The 25542-nt window shown below is 33.7% G+C and overlaps 1 protein-coding gene across 5 annotated transcripts in view; it reads right to left on the minus strand.

Annotated features, from left to right (window-relative positions):
* The window catches only part of BLTP1 (bridge-like lipid transfer protein family member 1), a 244407-nt gene that overhangs the window by 88059 nt on the left and 130806 nt on the right, over positions 1 to 25542 (minus strand). For all 5 annotated transcript variants that reach the window (XM_058293107.2, XM_058293097.2, XM_058293100.2 and 2 more), the window contains 9 exons: positions 24692 to 24834; positions 21282 to 21501; positions 20647 to 20805; positions 14662 to 14837; positions 10953 to 11128; positions 5545 to 6251; positions 4863 to 5108; positions 2819 to 2912; positions 1228 to 1278 (listed from right to left, as the gene is read on the minus strand). In XM_058293107.2, coding sequence (XP_058149090.1) covers positions 1228 to 1278; positions 2819 to 2912; positions 4863 to 5108; positions 5545 to 6251; positions 10953 to 11128; positions 14662 to 14837; positions 20647 to 20805; positions 21282 to 21501; positions 24692 to 24834 — 1972 coding nt within the window. The remainder of the gene's footprint in view (positions 1 to 1227; positions 1279 to 2818; positions 2913 to 4862; positions 5109 to 5544; positions 6252 to 10952; positions 11129 to 14661; positions 14838 to 20646; positions 20806 to 21281; positions 21502 to 24691; positions 24835 to 25542) is intronic.

Genomic DNA, 25542 nt, shown 5'->3' on the forward strand with positions numbered 1-25542 from the left:
AAAAAATAATTTTTGAGCAGATGAAAATGTGACCTTGAGCCATTAAAATAGCATGCAATATTGGCATTTTTTTTTTTTGCTTATGCATGCAGAGAACTCAGTGATAAAAAGGAAAGAAGAAATATTCTCTGGCTACTCTAACTACAAGTAGAATTAGATGGTCTTCTGCACCTGTTAAAATAACATTAATGGAGTTGTTTCCAGAAAACATTCAATTCTCTATCCTCAATATTATTGCATTTATTCCTTTTCAGGACTTGTAGGTGGCTGCTGAAGCAATAAAAATATTTTTTCTATTCCAGGGGTTCTTAACCTTTTTTTGTTCCACAGAACCCTTTACTAGTCAAAGGAAAACTATGGATCCCTGACTAAGTCCACACTATACTGTGTATTACTTAATAAAGACATCACACCTACATCAACACGTTCCCACAAGAATTTTTTTTTTATTTAAATTCAAGCTCACGGACTCTTGCTAAGAACCCATGGTCTATGCCATATTATTACTATACAATGAAATGAATGTCACCTTGGTATCAAGGAACATAATATACATATCCATCTACTTATTTAGCATATTCAAATTTATAGAAAACGTCCAAAGAAATAACTAATGCTAAGTAAGATATAAATTTGTCATGTTAATAGACTCATAATGAATATTTAAACATAACAACTCAGTAAAACTTATGGCCAGAAAATATCAGCTATATAATGGGTTAAATCATGCCACTCAAAATGTCAAAGTACATATAGCAAAAGTCAGTTTTGTTATTTTAACAGTAATGTTTTTCCTTCTTAAAAATAGAATTATTAGGGTGAGATGCCCAGATATTTTCATATATTAGTGTTTTAATAATTATTCAAACAATTATTTTTATAATTAGTGTAAACTCTTTTGCATAGTGGAACCTTTTAGCTTCTATTATCAAGTCAAACATTAATGAGAATTTTTAGTAATATAGATTTGGACAGAAACATATCTAAAACGCACAAGCAACACAAAACTAGTGTTACAACCATTCAACAACAAAACAATGTATGAATTAGCCTTACCTGCAAGTCTTTCTTGAAAACTATTTTGTTTTAAAACAAATGGCCTGTGTTAAAGCTATAAAATAATAACTACATGCATTCAAAGCCATGCAGACAATTTAAGTATTTATCTTTTAAAATATTCAGTACCATGTTAATCACAAAGCCATGAAAAAGAATAATATGACATACAGAAACTCTTGTTTGGCTGTGCTTGTAGGAGATGTAGGAAAATCCTCCAGTCTACAGAAGAAGATTGAAGAGAAAGCAGGAAAACAAAAAGGAAGCAAATAAACATTCATGCATCAATTAGTCACAATATGACCAATCATCTGGAAAGCTTTTCTAATTTCCCATTTAAAAAATTTTTGCTCAAAGTATCTTTTAAATTATTTTTTAAAGTTTCTTTTCCTTTCAATTGAAATTGGAAATGAAAAGCCAAGGAATAAATGCAGAAAAAGAAAATTAACCCAGTTCACAGAACTGTTGATGTTGATTCGTTATTATTAATTATTATACAATAATACCCCTTCCTCATAATGAATGAACAAAAGAGAAAGATCTTGTCTCTCGCCACTGGAATTTCCTGGTCTGTCTTTAAAAGATTGTTTAGGAAATGTGATCTGGGTCCCAGGCAGTCATTACAAAGAATACTCACTTTGATTCTAGACTTACAGATCCAAACTACCCCAGAGAGACTTAAATCTGAGATGCTTTCCAAAAATCTTGTGAATATCAGACTCTGGGCACACTGCTTTTAAACAAAACTCAATGCAGAAAGCTATAGCCAGTTAATAAACATCCAGTTCAGGATGTCATAATATCCATATTTTAAAAATATGACTGTACCTATAACTGATCATATTTAGTCAACCTACGGTTAATATTTAATTTTTGTAATGCTGAACCAAATCCTCTATTTAACTGGGTATTTAGCATGATGGATGCTTTATAGGACAACAGTAACACAATATTAACTAGTTATCATGTTGAGAGAACAAATTCTGAAAATCTGGCCTAAACTGTCAAAACATATTTTACAGTTAGAATGTAAAATTGCTCCACTGAAAGGAAGTTAGTACTGAAGACATATACTATCAAGTGTATGAACAAAGTCAAGTAGTTAAATGTATTGATAATAGATTAGTGATTTGAAAACCATGTATAAATATAATCATTATCAGCAATTCTGAACAGATCTAAGATTAGAACTTATAAGAGTCAAAAGGAAAGTTATATATATGTATAAATATATATAACATGGTATACTCACTATAAAAAGCTTACCTAACCATTAGAAGAATTTAATAGATCTTAGTTTAATTCCTTACATTAAATGCAAAATGGGAAATGCAAATGGGAAAGTTTTGAAAACATACTGTTAATATGGAAAATTATTGGTTATAGTTAATGCAAATTTAACAGCTGGTCTATACTTTTTTCCTATAATTTTCTTTTACTTAAATATTTGACTTAATTGGGCTTTTGCATCTTATATATTGAAATAAAATTTGTACTGTGATCATTTTTCTTGTTAGATAAATCTTACAATGTATTGGGAATCAATTTTTATTGGGGGGGCAAGTAGTAAAACATTTTAGAAAGGAAAATCACTTCTCTAAAAAGATTTTCCTTGGTAATTTTTAAATAACATAATCTCAGTATCTAGGAACACTCTCTATAAACCTCAAAACAGAGCAGTCATGGATTCATGCAAAGAGTGTAAACTTCCTACTAAAATGTAACAAATAAGTATGAAAAAATAATAAAAATCCACACTTACTGTATATTTGGTGTAATTCCCTCAAGCAGCACAATATTAACTCCACCAATATGAGCAGTAGCACATGTTTCAGTCATCTTTTGATGTAAAACATCTTAAATGTGAGGAAAAATATCATCTGAATTCTAGATAAGTGTACTTCATATTAAAATTATATTATAGTCATAATATAGTCAATGACAAAGTTAATTTTATAAAGTTGTGATAAAACCTGTTAAACTATTTCAGAAGTATTTTTAAAAATTTCCTTGAAGTTTATTTCTATGCATTCATATGTACACACATATTATACATCAAAACTGGAATAATACTGAATATACAGTTTAATTCCATTCAAGCATTAAATGGCCTAACAACATTTTAAATATCAGAGTAATATTTCTGTAGGGCAGAAAACATGGAAAATTCAAAGGAACACAAAGAATAAGAAAAAGAAACCACATAAACTAGCAATCTTGCTCCATATAATTCCTATGATTTTAATATAGCTATAAAATAAATATTTTTATTACCTACAAGGGTCCAATCAAATCACTAATACTGTTTTCGCTTATTTTTTTCATTTAGCAATATGAACAGTTTTCCATATTAATAAATTCTACAACATGGGTTTTAATGGTTATATTGCAAACAGTCATATGGATGTAAATAACTTATTCTTTAATGACAGATCTTTGCCAGCTTCTTTGTACATTCTTTGCATAGAATCACAATTCTGATTATTTCTTCCTCCTGGATTTGTAGACATGAAATTGCTAAGTCAAAGTTGTGCTTTAAAGACTGTTGGTATAAACTATTGAGCTAATCTTCAGGAGTTTTAAGCCAATTTATATCAATTTATAAATTAATGAAAATGACTATTTACCTCATCCTCACCAAAACTGGGCACTGTCATTTTTAAGTTTTGCTAAACAAATTTAAAAAATGGTTCTTTCTCTCTCTCTTTTTTTTGGGGGGGGGAGGGTAACAATGAGGTTGAGCAAATATTTATGTTAGTTTAGTCATCTGAAATTTCTTTTTGTGTATTGTTTATATTTCTTACCTATATTTCTATGCAGAGATGGGGATGTGTTTGCATTTTTCTTAGCAATTTATAATCCATCTAATTTCTTAGGAGGAATTTCTTTAATGGATATACAGTTTTTTAATTTAAAATTTGTTACATAATAAATGTTCAGGGTATGAAATATAACAGATGAAGTTGGGTATATTATGAAAAGTAGTTTGAAAGCAACTTTAATTAGACCTTACATATTTGACAATTGTAACGTTAACAATAAAAACAGATGATGATTCATAATCTCTTTTTCATGTAATATAACCTATAAAGTTATTTTCACAATATACTTCACTTTCATGCTACTCAGTTTCTAAATGGCTCCATTAATAGCTTTAAAATGCCTAAGACAGAGTCCAAATATTGTAACCAATGATTCTAATAAGAAATTACTTTTACCATCTCTCAAATTGGTTTACATCTTACAATCAATGACATCTGACCAATATATGGCAGCATTATTTTCTTTCTTTGTGATATATAAAATAATGGTACATCTTCAAATTGATGCTGCTTTAGATTTGGTGAAATTCCCTAGGTGGCATGATCATACTCAAGATACATGGTACATTTTGGCTAATCTAGGAAATGTTTAAGGGGATCTCTATTTAAGTGATACTAAATGAATACTGGATTATAAGATTTCTATAGTTGTAATAAAGAAAAACAAATATTTCACAAATTTCATTATTTTGGTAAAATTTTCAGATATTAGACACATCTTACTAGTTGATATTCAAAGACAGTCAAAGAATAAATGCCACTGAGCATAAAGAACATTATCTTACATCTATATGTACCCAAATATTTTCATTAGATAGTAAAGCTACCTCTTCACTGATCTTCATTTACATTCAAATCTCTTGGCACCATACCTTGGAACTTGGGAACTCCTATTTTCTGAAGAAACATTGCCAAGTGGAATTTCAGAGACATGGCACTGGTTTTTCAGAAAAGTAGCATTAAAGAATTAGAAAAATGTCATACCTTTCATTTTTTCCTTAAGGGTAAAACTGCCATGAATTCTCTTTAGTTCTGATTCCATTGTTAGCCCACCAATGTCTGCCTCCAGGTGTGTGCGGTTCACCATGCCAATCCCAAATACTATTAGAGTAACATGCTGAGGTTCAGAAGTGACCAAACTACGTTTCCTCTGTGTCTTAGTCAAACTGTTATTGTCTTGCTCATTCTCAAACACCACTTTACATGTTGGTTCTGTAGGGCTGCGAACTCCTTTGTAAGTAAATGGAAATACACCAGGGTTTAGATACAAAAACTGCAAAATGTAAGGACATTTCAAATTTTCACTTTCCTTACACATTCCCAAGTAGCCCTTTTTTCTTCTTCCTACCAAAATGAATTTAAATTTTTCAACATTTTCCCAAGGCCTTATTGAAACTTAATATATAGCTGAATATTTGAAATCAGTCTGAGTTCTCGACTTACATACTGCGCAAGAGTAAGGGAGGGTAGGAGATGGGGTGGCAGAATATCCAAATGCCATTACTAATTTCTCTTCTTGGTGACTGTCAATTTCTGTGCATTTCAATTATCCATGTATAAAATTAGGACAACCTGATTATTAGCCTGCTGTCTTAAAAAAAGTTTTTTTTTTCTATATTAGTGATATTCTAAATGGGAAATTTTAAAACATGAAAAGATCTGTTACCTGCTGGTCCAAATGTTTCTGAAGATTTTTCCAATATTCCTGTTGGATCAGAGATAAGTGAGTAGAAGTTAAGCAACTTATACATATTCTGCCAGCACTCTGCTGAAGGCTCACTTTGCTCTGATACTGTAATTGAATCAGAGTCATCCATATGAATAGTCATATGCTCTACCACATCCTTTGAACCTTTCCTAGACACTTTTGAAGTTCTTCTTTCAGATCTTCCTAAAGAATTTTTGTTTCGAGATTCCTTTTTGTTATTCTCATTGTTGGTCCTTTTGTTCTTTGCATTATTTACTCTATTGCCACCATTAAGACTTCCTCTAGAACTGCGGCTGAAATCTGATGAGCGAAAATCCCGGTGTTTTCTGGTCTTGAAAGTTGGTGTTGGGGAAGCTGATCCAGCTGTATATCTGCTAAGTTTAATATCAGTCTGAGTTGCTTTGATGTCATCTATCATTGTGCTAAATTGATGAATAAGACGAACCAAAGCCATATCTACATGCTGGCTTATTGACTGACAGGAAATAGTAAAGTTGCAATGAAAGGTATTGTAATAACGCTTGTTGAGATCATGAAAAGAAAGGGCACTGGTTGAGTTCTGAGGTGTGCACATTGATTTTTCCATTACAACAGCACTGATGCTAAAGGTTTCCAACATTAATGCTGGTTTGAACTCAAGTGGAGGCATATTCACATGGCCCTGTCTAAAAATGCAAAAAAAAAAGACAAGAAAATGACAAAGTTTTACTCCTTTCCCAGAACTGCCAATCTTTATTAATTTATAAGCAAAATAATCTCCAAGTTGAAATATGTTACAAACCTTTTAAATAATTTTAAACAAAAGACCAAGCAGACCATGCTTTTCCTCTAGGACAGCCTTTTTAGAAGCTGGAAGTTGAGCCTTAAGTCTTCCTTCTTGATTTTAATAAAAACTGACTAACATAGCTTCAAAATCAGCCTTAAAAAACACTATTTCAGTGAGGTGATAAAACAATTTTTCTCGCCATCCTTGCAGTATATCACTGTGGTAATCTGGCTGAGGCATAAGACTACCTAATAATTGCAGAGTGCTTTAAATTCTCTCAAAGTGCTTTCACATCTAACATTAGGACCCTTTAAATAACAAAGCAAACAATAAGGTTTACAAAAATTAAGTGACTTCATTAAGAGTAAGATCTAACAATCTCACTGGTAAGGAAGCCAGGATTAGAATGTTCTCTAAAGGTCTCACAATTCATCCGACAATAAAACTGACGCTTGAAGTCCTTCTATAACATTTTTGTCAAGTGGCTGTACAACTAATATGCTTGAACACTTCCAAATTGTCGATTTTTCGTAATTATGAGCTTTGTGTTCTTCATATAGAGCTTTTATTGATACTAAACTTAGGATTCCTACCTTAACTAGTTCTTTCCCTCTGTGAACTTTTTAGTTAACTTCTTAATATTTTAAAATAATTTTGTTATTAGAAATGAAAACCTCATGGTATACTTTGCCAAGTTAAAACAGGTGAGGAAGCAAAACAAACAAATAACACATGCAAAAACATAAAGCTTTATATAAATTATCTGGCAAATCCTTCTGCTTATCTAAAGATTTCCATGGTAAGAATATCATAATCAATTTTAATATTAGAAAGCCCAAAAATCTTAGATTTCCAGAAGCCAACTACTAATAACAATAAATGTCAACCACCAAACAATAAGCATAAGCACTAAAGTTGTTAAAAAGGTACTTTGTTCCTCTCTTTCCAAGTATAATATGAATATGTATTATACAGATCAAAGTAAACACAGGATTTTTTTTCAATGAAAGAAATAAGGAGCTGTTTTGATGTTCTCAATTTAACATAAATAATTTATAATTAGAGGACATTAATTCCTTAATGAATATTATTAGTTCTTATTTAATAAGAAAAATCCCACATTGTAGCACAATTTGAGAAAATATATGATATCACAGGGAACTTACAATCAATACTAAGCATGCGATCAGAGAAGGAAAAACTGGATTTTGATAATTAGAGCAGATGAGAGGAAAACCCAAAAGAGAGGAAAATAGTCCACAACTGCAGAAATTAGAAAATTAAGCAAAAGCAAAAATCTAAACCATGTAAGGGTGGAAAGAAAGTCTTAAAAAGAGGAGATTCAGGTAAAGGAAAAAAAAAAAAATCTGGGTATATGATGAAGCAGTCATTCAAGGCAAAGGCAGCCAGTAGAGGTAAAGAACAGGTATGGGCACTAGTGCCAAAAGTTAAAAAAAATTTTTAAAGCATTTATTAAGTCTCTAATATATTCAACTATTTTCATTGGAGATAAGGACATAAAGAAATTAATAGTTATCAACACTTGCTCCATGCCAGACCCTATGCTGAATTATTTAAAATTGCCCTGGCTTTAGCAGGAGAGTTATATACATGTTTACATAAGAAACCACAGCCCAACAGTATGTACAATAATTAGCATAATTAGCAATGTGCTACCCCCCAAAAATACACAAAACCTAGAGAAGACTGAAATTAATGACCAGGAAAAGTTTGGTGTGATGAAGGTTTCTAAACAAAAAATAATTTAAGATGGAATTATAGGAGATCTGAGAAATGAAAGCTAATCATCGGTTAGTAGTAAGAATGTAGAACACTCAGAGCTGCTATGATAACAGTGGAAAAATCTAAAGGGATGATAGGTTGAGCTAGACCAAATGCAATAAATTTAGAGAGTCACTCAACCTATCTAGGAACATAAAAAAGGAAGTGTGGCCAGATGAAAGTCTAGCCTGTGGTATTTAGTAGGCTAAATAGACCATAACTATAATCCAAATAATTCTCTATTTCTATATTTATGTCTAATAATATATATGAAGCTACATACACATGTGTTTTCATATCACATACATATATACAAATTTAACATGCATATATACATACACAACACACATACATATATGATAGTTGGCTAAAACATTAGCTCAGATTTTAAAATTCTAATTAGGGAGTATATGTAGATATTAAATGTTTTGGTGGCTAGGTTCACTTGGTTCCAATATAAATGAATTTTGGTCACCACGGTGTAGTTAAACAACACCAGGCCCCTTAACAACATGATTCAAATTTTAATTGCCACAATAACTAAAATTTTTTGTAAGCACATGAAGTACAAACTTCACTGATAGCTCTTCAGTTCAAACTCACTACATAAATAACAGATACACATTATGATCATTGACCAATCACATCACTTCTTTCAAACTCTGCCAGTTTGTGGACATTTGTTATTCAGTCTGTTATTTTAGTCCATACATAGACAATATAGCATGCAACTGTGTTGCATCCTTGCCTTCCAGTCATAAACTATGTGATACTTTATAAACATGGGTAATCAAAAGAGGGTACTGGCCAACAAAGATGAAAATAAAGCAAAGAAAATAAAAATGATAATTCTAGAAGTGAAATTCAATTGGATATAAATGGAGTTACAGGAAAAACAGCTGACCATGGAAATAGTTGGCAACTCTGTTGTTTGAGAAAGTAGAAAGGCAGCTAGAGGAACTCAGTTAAGGAGAATTTATCAACAAAAAACAAATGTTAAAAAAAAGAGGGAAGTGATGCTGGCAAAAACTTCACAGTAAAGGACTTTTCGGATATATTTCACAACAATGAAAGTATAAAGGATAAAATGTTGGCAGGTGATCCATTCTTAAAAAGGAATAAGACATTGAGCAAAAGTACATTAAAGGGGCTCATTCTGTATTGTAAATTATATGATAGGAAGGTAAGCACTGTTCAAACTATGCTTGATAAGTTTTGTTACAAAGAAATAAAACACTTTAATTCTCTGTTTCTAATGTTTTACATCATTACAATACACTAAATAAATAATAGTTTTACTATTTTTTCATTTCCCTATACATCTATAATGAACAGTAAGAGAGATGTTAATGTTTTGACAAACAGTTTTAAAGGTCATGGAACAATTGTAATTTTTCCCACTGATTATTAATATCACTTTGTATAGTTTCAGCCTGCATAGTCATTTTTATGTCCCCATACTGCTGTGAAAAGCAAGGAGCACCTGTATATAACAGACAATGCAATTTCCATATTCCCTGATTAGAAAATCTTCAGATACTTAGACCTGAAAAAATTTTTATGAAAGCTACATTCTTCTATACAAAGTTACCATAGAATTTTATAAAAACTAATTTTGTTTAATTATTTAACATTTTAAATTAAAATTCTTCAAATGAAAAATACATTTTACTTAAATACATATAAAAAAGGATGAAACCAAGACAGTTATAAAAACCTCTTGTCATAAGTGCCACCTATGTTCATATTCCATTATGCTTACATACTTAAGCACACCTCAAGTGGAATTCCAAGTTCCCAAAAGATTAGTCAAAACCTATTATTGGGAATATTATTTTCTGTGCAAACAGTAAAGAAACTGAAGATCTATACTGGCAATAAAGAATGGCACTGAAAGATGATTCTTACCATGCTATACTTAACTTCCCTGTATATTTATTCCTGATGGCTACATTTTCAATATGACTTCTACCATTTTTCCAATGCAAGAAACTAACTGCTACAAGTCAACTCAAAAGGTTAGGAATAAATTCTCAGTAAATATATAAAATAATCCATAAAGACATAAAAATTCAACTGCTGTAACAGCCAAGTAAAAAATGCTGAGTGTATATATCAAGTGTACACTTTGGATGACTCTCATTCATGGTCAAACATGGCAGGAAAATATACCAGAAAATAAGTTTTACTATATATTGATAAAAATCAACAAAAAATTAATAAGAAAATTTACTTACTATTTTCGTATTAAATTAAAACTATCTTCTCTTTAAGATATTAAAATTACTTTTTTGGGAAGCAGATTTGGCTCAACTGATAGAGCGAGCATTCACCTACCACATGGGAGGTCCAGGGTTCAAACCCAGGGCCTCCTGACCAATGCACAGCGCTGATACGCACAAGGAGTGCCATGCAACGCAGAGGTGTCCCCTATGTAGGGGAGACCCACGGGCAAGGAGTGCATCCTGAAAGGAGAGCCGCCCCACACACAAAAAAGTGCAGCCTGCCCAGGAGTGGCTCTGCACACACGGAGAGCTGACGCAGCAAGATGACGCAACAAAAAGAGACACAGATTCCCAGTGCTGCTGACATGAATATGATTGGACACAAAAGAACACAGAGTGAATGGACACAGAGAGCAGACAACTGGGGGGGAGAGGTGGGGAAAGGGGAGAGAAATAAAAAATAAATCTTAAAAAAATAAAAAATAAAAATAAAATAAAATTACTTTCTTGTTAGGAATAGAAGAAAGCAAAGTTAAAAAGCAGATATTATAACCTTTGCACAAAATTTTACATAACAACAAGACAAAAGACACCTTCTCGCTCTTTTGCCTTTTCTCTCTTTGGCTGTGTCCGAATCCACGATATCTGCTCTGAGGCAATCCAAAGTTCCTGAAAATGAGAGGTGTTCTCCAAAATACATTCGATAGCAAAGTGGCATTGCATCTTGTGACTGGATCCCTGTATGACTCAAAAGAGGTTTGAAAACAACCTAAAAGACATAAAACATTCATATTAGCTCAATTTATAATTTATAATTTACTGGGTCTTTTTCTTATGCTACCTCAGTAGATATTATTACTATAGTGTGAAGCAGAAAAAGGTCTCCCATAATAAATAAGGCTCTATTTTTCTTAAAATTTAACAACATCTGTGAACACCTATTTACAGGTCACTCATCTTCAAATTAATCATAAGGATAATTATGTCTTTACTCTGCCTGTCTGAAAGTACAAGGAAAATAAAATTATGTATTAGTTTAAATCATTCTAGTTCCTCCTTTTAAAAAGGCATGAATAACTAATGCATTCCCATAAAAATTTGATATATTAGATTCACAAAGTAGTTTATCAACTTCCTGTTTTTATACAAAAACATCTCAATGTTATATTATGAATAGTTGGCCTATTTTTAAATAGTATACTTGTTTTTTACAATCATTTAACACTTGCATTCTAACAAAATTTCCTTTAATTTTTCGTATCATACATGTTTATGAAAATATATTACTCTAGTTAATCTCTAGTTAACTGAATTTCTCAGCTGCTAAGAGCTAACCCAAAAAAGAAGCAAGAGTATGTGTTTAATATTAGTTCACTGCTATCACGTGGACTACTCCTTCTTTGCTGCATGGATCCTTTTCCTTTTTCCACATTTTAAGCATAGGTGTTAGGTGTATCCTAGGCCCCCTTCTCACTCTTTCACTATACATTTTCTCTTTGTGATTTTCTTCTGAAACTTAAAATAATCCTATCTAAATGGACAAATATGTAATGAGATCCAAGTCCACATTTTTAATTGTCTCTAGGCCATTTAATTTGTCTGTGCTTGGCAAGAAGGCCATATTTATGAAAGTCAGAAGGCCTAGACAGACAGGATTCAAACAATTTTACCTTAGGGAGAAATTCTCTTTCCCTTGTATACTTGCTTGACATACTTTTTTCTTGGACTTACTCTTTCTCAGATTTGTTTTCACATTAATAGAAAATGTCCTCATTCAAGGTTCAAATTACCCTCCATCTTTCTTTATCTCTTTATCTATTTATGCCCCTGGTCAGTCCTCCATACCTACTGGGACTTTGCTTTCTGACTTATTTCCCTTCTTTTCTTTTCCATCCCAATCTATTATCCTGAATGACTTCACTGGACACACAGATGACGCAATCAATACCTCAGTTCCAAAATTGATTTCCTTGTCTCCTATAACCCTGGCTTTAAAAACTGCATTTCAGCAACTTCCAAGACTCAATTTATTTGCTTCACCTCATTTTCCTTGATGCATCTGGTTTGGATCAATAGTCATCTATTCCTATAACTAAGCTGCTAAGGACAATGAGAGGAAATGCCATAATTGCATTCCTTTGTACTCCAACAGTAACCTAAACCCTTAATTAAACATACAAGACTATTTGACAATCCTTCTGAGGGTCTGTGGTGAGCTCCCTTTCACATTCACTTTAACACTTACACATTTCTAAATCACCTTATAAAATTTTTATTGTATTATTTAATATTCATATTTCTGGTAGATTTCAGATTTAGAAATAATGTTTGTTATCTCTAAAAAAGGTATATTAAATGTTAATAAATATAATAAACTTATTATAAAGGCCAAAATACAAAAAAAATTTCTTTTCCCACTCTTGTTTTTTTTTTTAAATGGAGGTGTTCCTAAAAATCATTCCAATGTATCAGAGAAATAGAGTTCAGAAAAATGTAGAAGTGCCTGACATATATTTCTTAACATAAATTGCCTCACACAATTCTTAGCATAAATTGTCTTCTATTGTAAAAGAAATAACTGAAGCTACCAATTTGTGAACTTACCTCATTAGTTGTGAACTGTCCTTATCGCCATCCCAAAAATTCTCGGTGGAAAACGTATGTTTCTTACATAAAGCATCTATCTGTAATTGAATCTTAAATTCTACTACTTTTCATTTCTAAGAATCTTGCTCCATCACTTAGTCCCTTTTTCCTATTTTACTGAATGTGACTGACAGTTTGAAGTTCTTTTACAAATCTCCCCCAAAAAGATTATGTTCTTAAACTAATCCGTTCTTGTGTGTGTGGGATCCTTTTGACTGGACTATGTCAGTGAGACCTGACTCAAATTGGGTCTCCACCCTCTTACTGGAGATTTATGTAAACAGAGACAGAGAAAGAGAGAGAGACAGAAAAAGGAAGCTCTCATTTTGATTCTGCCATGTGAAAGAAAGGTGAAAGCAGAAAGAGGACTCCAGATTTGTCTATAGTTGCAAAAAGGCAGAGATGCCCTGAGAGGCTGAGAGAAAGCCTTCAGTCTGGATTCAGCAGAGCACAGGGGCTGGAAGGAGGCCGCTTCAGGCCCACACAGCAGCTCAAGATTGAAGAGATGGCCATATGCCTTATAGTCCACAGCTGAACTAAAGAAGAAAGCTGAGCAGCTGAGACCAAGAGAGGAGGCCCAGAAAGAGAGAAGCCTCATGCCTGGTTGCCCACAACTGGGATCAGGAAGACGGTGAGCCTGGAGGCAAAGGCAGAGACCTTGGCAGAGATCGGCCAACATCTTGCTTTGCCATATGGCAGGACCACAGAATCACCCGTAGCTGACTCTGGTGAGAAAGTATCTCCAACGGTGCCTTAATTTGGACATTTCACAGACTAAGAATTGTAAGCTTTTGCCCGAAATAAAATTCCCACCATAAAAGCCAACCCATTTCCTATTTCCTAATAAGTATGTAAATATGCTCAAGCTTCTTCTTTCCCATAAGAATAACAACTCTCAATATCCATGCTCCACTCTGGCAAGTCCCACTTTCCAATTTACCTTCTGGTCACTCATACGAAGAATAAATTTCAAAGGACTTCCCTCTTTATTATCCACATTTAACCAAGTAAATAAGGCCTCCACAATATTTCTTCTTTACCTAAATAAAGTTACAACCACCTAAGCTTAGAGCCTCATTACCACATGTTTGAACTACTTCAACAATTCATCTCTTCTTTCTACCTCTGGTTTCCCTATTTCAATCCATTTAACACATTGCTACCCATATGATAAATTTACATAAACAGGTCTCGTTACTTTATTTATTACTCTGCTCTAGAATTTTCAGGTCTTCCCCTTGCTCACTCAATAAAGTCTAACATACTACTAAAGATGCCATGATATGTTTGGATTTATCTTTCTAGTCATGTTACTTAGCCAATCTCTACCTCCAAATAACAAAAATGTTACCACATTTGACAAAGAACTATTTACCACTCTTCTATTTAATAAGCATTTACAGATAATTTGCATTAATAATCCACACACTATTTTAAATGTTACATGTAACATTCTGAAAAGCTAATTTTCATTTATAATTAACTCATATACTTTTTAAAGTCTCCTCCTCTTTTGCATGAAGGCTTGCTTTAAGCAGACAGCCATAGAGTAGAGACCTTCACTAGAATTGCAAGGTGCATACTGCCTGAGGTTTTGTTGCTAAGTACTACCTAATGAAGCATTAAGATTATTAGGGAAAAAGCAGGCTAGCTCACCTGGGCATCAGCAAGCTGAACAGCAGGAAACCCCTGGTTTGCTTCTTCTACACCTGCTACATCATCCTGACTAGTGCTATGCTGAGAATGTGTCCCATCCAAAGTATTCTGGTCACTAGACAAGACGGTGTTGAAATCTGAGGCTGAGGGTATCGTAGGAAGATTGGGTGCAACACCTAACAGAGTAAATTTTCAAGAATAAAATGTAAATTATTAGGAAAAAGAAACAACATAAAGACCACAGCTAATTTACAAAGGCTGTATTATAGCACCATTACTAGACCACTAGACTTATATTGAAAAGAAAAAAAAATAGTACTTGAGATTATTTTACAGACATGATTATAATGAAAAATGAAATTAAATTTACAGAAAACCCTAGTTGTTCTCCAACAAAAAGTCTATATTAAGGTTAATGAGACCAAATTAGATAATTTCATAACCAGAAGATCTTTGAAAAGCATTTGATGTCCAATAGCTTTGCAATGAAGAATAGAGAGACAGTAGCAGGGATACAGAAAACAGCTGTACTAGGGCAAAAGCCATGAGTGTCACAGACCGTGCATATAAATTTCTTCCCAACAATGCTTTCCTAAGATAGAATAAAAATGAAATGGCACTCTTCCTTTCTTCTGTACTCCCTTTATCCTAAACTCCTCAGGCAAAGGGCCCATGATAGAGAGGAAATGCTCTTCTCAGGTTCTTAAATTTAAACTATATACACACTATACGTTGCATTACTGAAACTAGTACCAGAAAAGTGCCAATAGCTGGCAAAAGAGCTATTTTCCTATCTTCCTCAACAAAGGGCCAAGGCTAAAAAATAGGGTATGGTTGGTATTAGAATCAGTTCCAGATTCAAAAGCACTCCACAAACCAGCAAGTAAAAGGACTAAGTAAGTAGTCACATATCAACAACTTTAAAAATTTTCATATTTTCTGGCCCATCAAAATTTACTATTAATCCAAATAGGTGTTGTTTTAACTCTCTCTTCATTAACTAGCATGAAAGGCTGATTCATATAATCTTTTAAAAACATATATATTTTCATAAGAAAATAATATGTAAGTATGGTAAATTTGGAAAAATAAATTAATAAAAGAAAGAACAGAAAACAGTGCATCCACTTATAATTCGGAGATAATGACTGTTACTACTTTGGTGAATTCTCTGCCAGTCTTTTTTCTACTTACACAACTATTTTTTTAAAATAGCAAATCAATTTTATTGATACATATTAATAAAGCATAAATCGATTCAAAGTGTACAATCAATGGTATCTGGTATAATCACAGAGTAGTGCATTTATCACTTCAATCATATTTTGAGCATTTTCATTATTTCAATATTAATAATAAACAAAAACCAAAAAACTCATCATTTTTCAAACTTTCTATGCTTCCCCTGCCGTACATAACTGCTATTCTGTTTCTGTCTCTCTAGTTTATTTATACTTAAATTTTCTAAAGTCTTAAATATGTAATATTTACCCATTTTTGTATTTTACATGAAGTTTTACTATCAAACAGTTCTGTTATATATTTTTTAACTTTCCTTCTAGTATATGACCTTAGGTTTACACTTTCAACTACTGTCATACCCATAAAATAGCTCTCCTAGTCACAAACGCTATGATGTGCTTTAATCATTTCTATTCATTTCCAATATTTTATAACCTTTTTATCAATTCTGCACAGATTAAGCATCAGCTTTCCATTCTCTACTCTCATTCTATTTTCTGGTGACCTATTTTCTACTTACTAATTCCATGAATTTTCACAATACATTTAGTTTATAACGGTGCAATCGTACAGTATTTGTCCTTTTCTGTCTTGGCTTGCTTCACTCAAAAAATGTCTTCCAGGTTCATCCATGTTGTCATATGCTTCACAACTTCACTTCTTACAGCTGCATAATAATCCTATGTGAATATACACCACAATTTCTTTATCCATTCATCAGTTGACGGACCTAGGTTGTTTCCATTTTTTGGCAATCATGAATAATACCACTATACACATCGGTGTGCAGATGTCTGTTCGTACCACTGCTCTCAGTTCTTCTGGGTATATACTTAGTAATGGTATCATTGCCAAGTCACATTGCAAGTCTATACTCAACTTCCTTAGGAACTGCCAAACCGTCCTCCACATTCTACATTCACAAGAGTGAATAAGTGTTCTTATTTCTCAAATCCTTTCCAACACTTAGTTTTCTGACTTTTAAGAGTACCAGTCTAATAGGTGTGGAATGATATTTCATTGTAGTTTTGATTTGCATTTTCCTAATTGCTAGTGATGTTGAACATTTTTTCATGAGTTTTTTCTTCATTTGTATTTCTTATTTTGACAATTGCCTTTTCAAGTCTTTTGCTCACTTTTTAACTTTTTGGGTAGTTTGTCTTTTTATTGTTAAGTTTATGATCTCTTTATATATCATGGATGTAAAAAATACTATTGGAAATGTGATTGCCATATATTGAGTCATTGAGTCAGCTGCCTTTTCACCCTTTTGACAAAGTCCTTTCAGATACAATAGAGTTGAATTTTGAGGAGGTCCCATTTATCTATTTTTTCTTTTGTTGTTCGTGCTTTGGGTGTGAGGTTTAAGAAACACTGCCTACTACAAGATCTTAAAGATGTTTTCCTACATTTTATTCTAGGAGTTTTATGGTGGTTGTTTTTATACTTGATCCATTATGAGTTAATTTGTGTATACGATGTGAGATAGGGGTCCTCTTTCTTTCTTTGGATATGGCTATCCAGTTCTCCCAGCACCATTTGTTGGATAGACTATTTTGGCCCTGGTGGGTGAGTTAAACAACCCTGTCAAAAATCACCTGACTGTAGATGTGAGGGTCTATTTCTCAGTTCTCAACTGAAGTCCTTTGGTCAATCTGTCTGTCTTTATGCCAGTACTATGCTGTTTTTACCACTGTAGATAAGTAATATGCTTTAAAGTCAGGAAGTGAGAATGTATTTCACTGATGTAGAGGCAGCGGCCACTGGAGGTTCTGAGGGGAGGGAATGGAAAAAACAGGTGTAATATGGGGGCATTTTCAGGACATGGGACTTGTCCTGAATGACATTGCAATGACAGATACACATCATTATATATCTTGCCATAACTTAAAAAAATGCACAGAAGAGAGCGTAAAACACAATGTAAACTATAATCCACACTTAGTGGCAATGCTCCAAAATGTGTTCATTAATTGTAACAAACATACCACACTAATAAAGGATGTTGTTAATGCGGGAAAATGTGCGAGGGGTAGGGAGCGGGACAGATGGAAATCCCCTATATTTTTTATGTAACATTTATGTAATCTATGAATCTTTTTAAAAAATAAAAAATACATTAATAAATAAAGGATGCTGTAGTTTGTCAAATGCCTTTTCTGCTTCAATCAAGAGGATCAGGTGATTTTTCTTCTTCAATTTACCAATGTGGTTTATTACACTAACTGATTTTCTTGTGCTCAATCACACTTGCATACCTGGGATAAAATCCACTTGTTTGTGGTGTGTAATTCTTTTCATGTGCTTTTGGATTTGATTGGCAAGAATTTTGTTGAGGATTTTTATATCTCTATTCATTAGAGATAGGGATATTGGTCTGTAATTTTCCTGTTTTGTTTTTTTCTTGCAAGCTGCAGCACTCCCTCTAATATCTCTTGTAGTTCTGGTCTTTTTTTTCCATTAAGTCTTTGAGCTTACCCTCATTTTTGAAGGACAGTTTATCCGGATACAGAATTCTTGGCTGGCAGTTTTTCTCTTTCAGTACCTTCAAGACATCATACCATTTTTCTCTCGCCTCCATAGTTTCTGATGAGAGGTCAGCGCTCAATCTTATTGAGGAACCCTTACTTTTCTCTTGCTGCTTTCAGAATCCTCCCTTATCTTTGATATTTGTCATTCTGAATAGTAGGAGTCTTGGGCAGTTCTATTTGAATTTATTCTGTTTGGGGTTCTTTGTGTTTCTTGGATACTGATATTTATGACTTTCATAATGGTTGGGAAGTTTCCTCAAATATTTTTTCTTCTCTTTTTCATTTTCTTTTTCTTCTGGGACATGACAATATGTTCGTTTGTGCATTTCACTTTGTCATTCAATTCCCTGAGACCCTGTTCCATTTCTCTGCTAGTTCTGTTCTCTGGTCTTTTCCAGTTCAGGTGTTCTGTCTTCAAAATGACTAATTCTGTCTTCGAGTCATTCAAATCTACTCTTATATACCTCTAATGTATTTCTTTTTCTTTTCTTTCTTTTTTTTTTTTTTGAGGCACTGGGACCAGGGATTGAACCTGGGAATTTGTATGTGGGAAGCCGGCGCTCAACCACTGAGTCACATTGGCCTCCCTGAGTTGGTTTTTTCATTTGTTTGCTTGCTGTTTGTTTTTTTGTTGTTGTTTTAGGAGGCACTAGGAACTGAATTACAGAACTCCCATGTGGGAAGCAGCCACATCCATCCCCTCTGATGTATTTTTAATCTCATCCATCATGTCTTTCATTTCCATAAGCTCTGTTACTTTTCTTTGCAGGTTTTCAAATTGCATTTTATACTCACCCAGTATCGTCTTAATATTCTTTCTCTCTTTAGATATTTTCTTTCAATTGTTTCAATTGGTTTAGGAGATTGGTGTGATTCTCACTGATTTACTGTCTTAAACCCTGTATCTCTTAGCTATTTGTTTTTTTCCTTTGGCTGGGGCACATCTGCCTGTTTCCTAGTACGGCTTGTAATTTTTTGCTGATGTCTAGGCATTTTAATATGCTGGTGAATTTACTATCCTGGCCAATTTCTCTCTTCTCTATTGTTTTTTTTTCCCCCATTGATCTTCTTTGATATTTGGTTCAATGTACTTTAAGTCTTTAAAATTGCCTAGCTTAAGATCTCAAAATTCAGTCAGGACTCACTAATGGGGTGCAGATTTTCTCCCAGGAGTTTGGGATAAGAGAGACCTATAAACAGTTTTTCTTCATGCAATTTCCAGACTGGCCAGCAGATGGCGATCATCATCACATCTTCCCACAGAGGTGTTTCTTTCAATCTCCACTTTCCTGTGTTTTGGTCTGGCCAGAGCCAAGATTCAAAGTGGGCTATTCTGGCCAAATTCACTGAAGAGAAATCTCCTGACTCCCCTTCCCTTTTTCCTTGAAACAGCTGACAGGGAAGAAGACATCCATTCCCCTCTCAGTTGGCTGCAATGAGCCAGGAGTTTTATCCCAGTTTACTATCTTGAGGGTGGGGGATGGGAGCCCTTCCTGGCTGCTGCCAGGGGTTGGTAACTCACATTGTTGTTTTGGGTCTCTCTGTCCCTCATTCTCCTGGGAGTTGTGTTGCACTATTCTGGTCTGCTAACCCCCAAAGAAAGTCCCTCAGACAGCTTTTGGTCCTTTCTCCATTGTTTTTGGAGGGAGTGGAGCCCTGCCTAGCCTACTCCAATGCCATTTTCCTGGAACTTCCACATGCTCTTTTAAAATTAATAAATGATACTCATTATTCTTTCTCTTTGAGGGCAGGAATCTTACTTTATTCCTTTTAGTATCCCCTTAGATTTAATAAATATTTGCTAAGTAACTATGAAGAGAATAAGAATGCTATTCATGTACCTGATGAATCTGGATAATTGAAAATATTTTCTATATTATAGATACAGAATATTATAATTATACCTTGTATTTCTTAATATTTGTCCTTCTGGTGTTTTTGAAAATTAAACCAGCCCCATTAAATGGCAGTTTTAAACTCTTTTGATTATAAACAATCTCATATTTGACATTTGTTTTCCACAGGAAAACTGAGTGACTGCTTACTACTCTCAATTGTGACACTATCAAAGGCATTTCACGAAAGTTCCAGTTTCAACTAAATAGTAATTAAACACTTGAGATTTTTAACCAACCTATGAAAAATAGGATTTTGCCTGTGTTTAACATGTGCCCCTTATTTAGTTAAGCAAAATAATATGAACACTTGATACCTGTTGGAAGACTATTGTGTCCTGATTTTGTAACAGGAGATTCTTGTACCACCATTCCTCGATTACCCACAGCATTTGACATCCAATTATAGAAGCTCACAGATGATGGTTCAGATAGCAAGGGATGTTCTGATAACATATCAGTGGCCACTGTATTTCCTGAAATAAAGTTTGACTGACTGTAGTATTACTTGCGTATGAAGAAGCAGAGAATTTGGTTTACACAATTATTTTTGAAAAGTCAGGTTAAAATACCCATCCATGTGGACATTTTTGAAATCTCATTGTATATGTTGGTATTTGGATGGTAAAGGCATTAATAAATAGCACATTTTCACTATAATGGAAAATTATTATTATATAGAAAAATTTTATGTTAGCTGCTCTAGACAGCATCCCACATCACACCCAGGTTGATACCAAGGCCAATGCTACCCCTTAAAAATGCAAACTAAGGACATAAAGATACCGGGAAGCTGAAAGAGAAAAAAAGTTTCCTAAATTTTCTCAAAGATAAGGGTAATATGAAAGATCAGTTTTACAACCAAAGTATATCTAAATAAACGTAAGTACTGTCTTTTTAAAAAAATCCTCCTTAAAAATATATGCATAATTCTCAAATCTAGAGGACATACCTGTTCTTGTTAGGGAGCTACTTTTCACAGCTGCACTACTTCTCTGAGGAGTCCCTTCCAGGAGATTGTGTAAACTTGGGAAGCTTCCAGTCAGGTAACTGAGAAGGCTCTCCTTCCTTGGACTCTCCTTTATTGGCATTGTAGCACGTCCAGTGTGCACTGGAGAATCTGTGGCGGTGTCTCCACTGGTATAGCTCAGAGAATGATATGGGTGAATGCCCTGTGGATGGAACAACAAAGTGCTCTTTCTCATGCATATAACCACTGCTAACACTTCGACTACTCTTGCTGCTGCTCTTACAGCTACCTATTCTTCACATTAATACCAAGGATTCTGGTGAATCTCAAATGGATGTGAAAATGTTTTATAGCTCCATAGTACAATAAAAGAACAGCTTTTTATTATCATTATGAAGCAATCACTGATTTTAACCATGGCTCAATAGTTCCCTTCTAAATGTGAAGAGGGAGTACAGTTGTAAGATATACAGACCTAGAACAGCAAGCATATCAAACAGATGATAGCAAATAAACCCCTAGTTAACACCTAAGGAGCAACAGACAGAGCATCAGGACTTCAGAAAGTTATGGATTAGGTTGTTTGTGGAAGATCTAAAGAACATCTCTGTGGGTAGCAAGGGAAAAAAATAGCCTGGAATGATTACACAATCCCCTTAAAAAAAATATTTCCTCAAGAAGTTACTAGAAAATATAAACACCTAAAATGATCTGAAATTGACTTATACCACCAAAAGCAAGTTCTGGTTATAAAAGTTACCAAAAGGAAAGTGGTCTGCCTTCAGAAACCTTCGCTGTATTTCTTATTGAGGGTCAACAGAGATGTCTACCTGAGAAGAAACTAGGCTCTTTGATAAGAGCAAGGAATACAAGTGCTAAGGCTAACATTGTTGTGAAGACCTCTGAGTCTTAATCTTCCCTGGAAAGCAGAAAGGTCTGTACTTTCCTTCAGGCCTTACCAATCATCCTTGCTTAGGTGGAGAAAGGTGAAGGAAGCTTGACAACACAGGAGGGAAAACAGCATTTACTACATATGAAATTCCTGCTAAGCATGTTTCATTTATTGTCTTACTTAATCCTTACTAAGTTATAAAAGTAGGTAAGAAATTTTATTTCTGTTCTACAGAGGAAAGAACACTCACATACTTAGTAAGGAAAAAACAGAGTTTAACCCAACTGTCTGATTTATATCTCCAAAATCTTGAGATAAGCTTCCTAGTGTCCAAATAGTATATCTCTGTGTTAAGATTTGATTCTCTGGAGAATTCTAAAATGCCAAAAAGAATTTCCAATAATTCTTTGAGGTAAGAGAAAAAAGAAAAAACTACCAAATTGTTCAATCTCTATTTGTTCCATTACATTTAATACTAGAGTTTCAGATCACTTTATAATACCATACCAAAAAAAGATGAAATAGGAAGACCTTGAAAGGCAGAGATCTAAAACAAAGCATTTGAAATTCCAATTCTCTGGAGGACTTTTATAACCCAAAAACAAGAGAATGTTTAAAAAAAATTCTGATAGAGAACAGCATTAATAGCAAAGCATCTAAAGACAATTAGAGGGTTTTTTAAAAATTGTCAATCAGGAAAAAAACCGACACACACTGTGGACTTAAGAATTTAATGTGTCCCAGCCTTCAAACTAGATTGTGGAAATAGAAAAAACCATATCAACCAACATTTTAAAAATGTGTATCAAACTATCATTGATGTTTTCATTAAAAGAACAATACACAGAATAAAAACATTAAAGCAAAAAAGGCTATTCAACAAAAATTGTCTACCCTGTGCTCTAGTCTTTTGGCCCACTTAATTGTTACTTGTCTATTCTTCCATAAATCACCTATGATTATCTAAGCACATATACATATTTGTCCTTCTTAAGACACAAACACAAATTGTTCTATACTTTGGTTTTGTCTTAATCAATGTACTTTGGTGATCATTCCTTGTTCACTTAGAGATCTTATATACTTATATACTTCATCTTTTTAAAAGCCTCACAGTATGCCTCTGCACTGGTGTACACTGATTTATTAAACAGTATTCTTAAGGTTAGCCATTTAGGATATTTCCATTATTTTTCTATTATGAATAGTGTTGCAAAGAAGATTCTTGGGCCCATGACTTCAAACATCTATGAATATTTCTAAAGAACAAATTCCTGGACATGGAAATGCTGCATCAAAGGGCAAGGCATTTTAAATTTTGACACATATGTTGTCAAACAGTCTTTCAAAGAGATTTTTAACAATTTACACTCCCACCAAGATGATATAAGAGCATCTGTTTTCTCACATCTTCACCAACACTGTATATTATCAAATGTTTTAGTTTGTCAATCTGGTAGATGAAAATGGAAATCTCATTTAAATGTGAATTTCCTTAATGATAAAAGAATAAACTTTCATATGGTTATACATATTTCTCTGTGAACTGCTTACTTATGTCCTTTAAGCATTTTTCTCTTCGACAGTTGGTCTTTTCTTCGTAATTAGGAAAAGCTCTATTTATGTATTAGGTATTTAGCCCTTTGTCATGTCTTTCCATTTTGTTTCTATTATTTCTTCAAAGCAGAAATTTTATATCTTAATATAGTAAAATTTACCTTTTACCTTATGTATTCTGGGTATCAATGTAAGTCAATACCTAGACCTTCCAAAAAAAGTTAAAATATTAACTTTCCAGTTTGCATTGTCCAGAGAAGCAACCTCTCAAAAATAACCCACAACAACAAAAAATTTACTGAATGCTTACTATGCACCAGATAGTGTTCTAAGCATTTTTCATTTATTAACTCAGTTCTCAACAACCTTATAAAGAAGGTTACTACTAAAATTCCCGTTTCACAGATGAGGAAACTAAGGCAAGATACAGTTAAAACTTGTTCAATCATACAGCAAGTAAATGACAGAAGCAGGACACAAACCAAGGCAGTTTGGCTCCAAGGATGTAGTCTCACCACTGTGCTATGAATGCCTCTCATCAAATATTGGTTCAATTTCTTAAAATAAAAAAATGTACTTTAACCCATAAAACAGCCTAACCCAAACCATACATTGACCATGCACTCCTTAAAGGGATTCTCATTAAAAGTGGCAATTAGAAGATTACCAACATTTACAATACCATATTTTATTGACTACACTATTCTATGAATTGAAAAGAAAACCCTGAGCTTGGGAGTTAAAGTAGTCTTTATTCAGTATTAATTACTGATTATATAATTTTTAAAAATTGGGTACATTAAAAGTCACTGATCAAGTTACTTTCAACATAAAAATACTATTTGAATATTTATGGTGGATATCTAATATTAAAATGTGAGATGAAAGTTTAGGTCTTCTTTATGAATATGCATAACTCTAACCAAACATAGCAATAGTATACCTTTATCTTTAATGCCGAGTCACTATGAGTATGAGTCTTAGAAAGTTTTCTCATTATCTCTGCTCCAGTTACAGGTCCAGAGCCACCAGGTGGGGGCCGGTTAGCTGTCCCTTCTAGTAGCATTGTATGTTCACTGACTGTGGCTGAAACAGTTCAAAAGGATAAATGAGCTACAGATAACTGTACATTTTCTTAAACTATCAACCCCAGTTTTCTGGGAGGTCTGACTGCACTTAACTTTATATGTTCCTTGATAAATTAAATGTGGAATTTGCTATAAAACTACTCTTCTCTCTTCCCCCACCTCCCAAACCCAATCCTCTCACTCAGTCTCATAAAAGAAACAATGGGTTCTATGTGATCTTTTACATATGCCAAACTACAGAGACATCAAAAACCAATACAACTAGGCTCAAGAGAGTACAAATTTCCAGAGCTTAACATAAATATTGCCGACAATTAATTAGAGGTGATATTCACTGTACTATTCTTTTAAATTTTAAAAGATGGTGCAATGGACACAACCAATCCAATGTCCACATAGAAGAGGTGGCATTGGATTGGGAAAAGTGGACATGGTGGACGATGGGTATGGGGAAAGGCAGGAAGAGATGAGAGGTGGAGGCGTCTTTGGGACATGGAGCTGCCCTGGATGGTGCCTCAGAGGTAAACCGGACATTGTAAATCCTCACAGGGCCCACTGGATGGAATGGAGGAGAGTATGGGCCATGATGTGGACCATTGTCTATGAGGTGCAGAGGTGCCCAAAGATGTACTTACCAAATCCAATGGATGTGTCATGATGATGGGAACGAGTGTTGTTGGGGGGGGAGAGGGGGGTAGGGGGGTGG

Source organism: Dasypus novemcinctus, chromosome 1 (assembly GCF_030445035.2).
Source record: "Dasypus novemcinctus isolate mDasNov1 chromosome 1, mDasNov1.1.hap2, whole genome shotgun sequence".
In the NCBI taxonomy this organism is placed as follows: domain Eukaryota; kingdom Metazoa; phylum Chordata; class Mammalia; order Cingulata; family Dasypodidae; genus Dasypus; species Dasypus novemcinctus.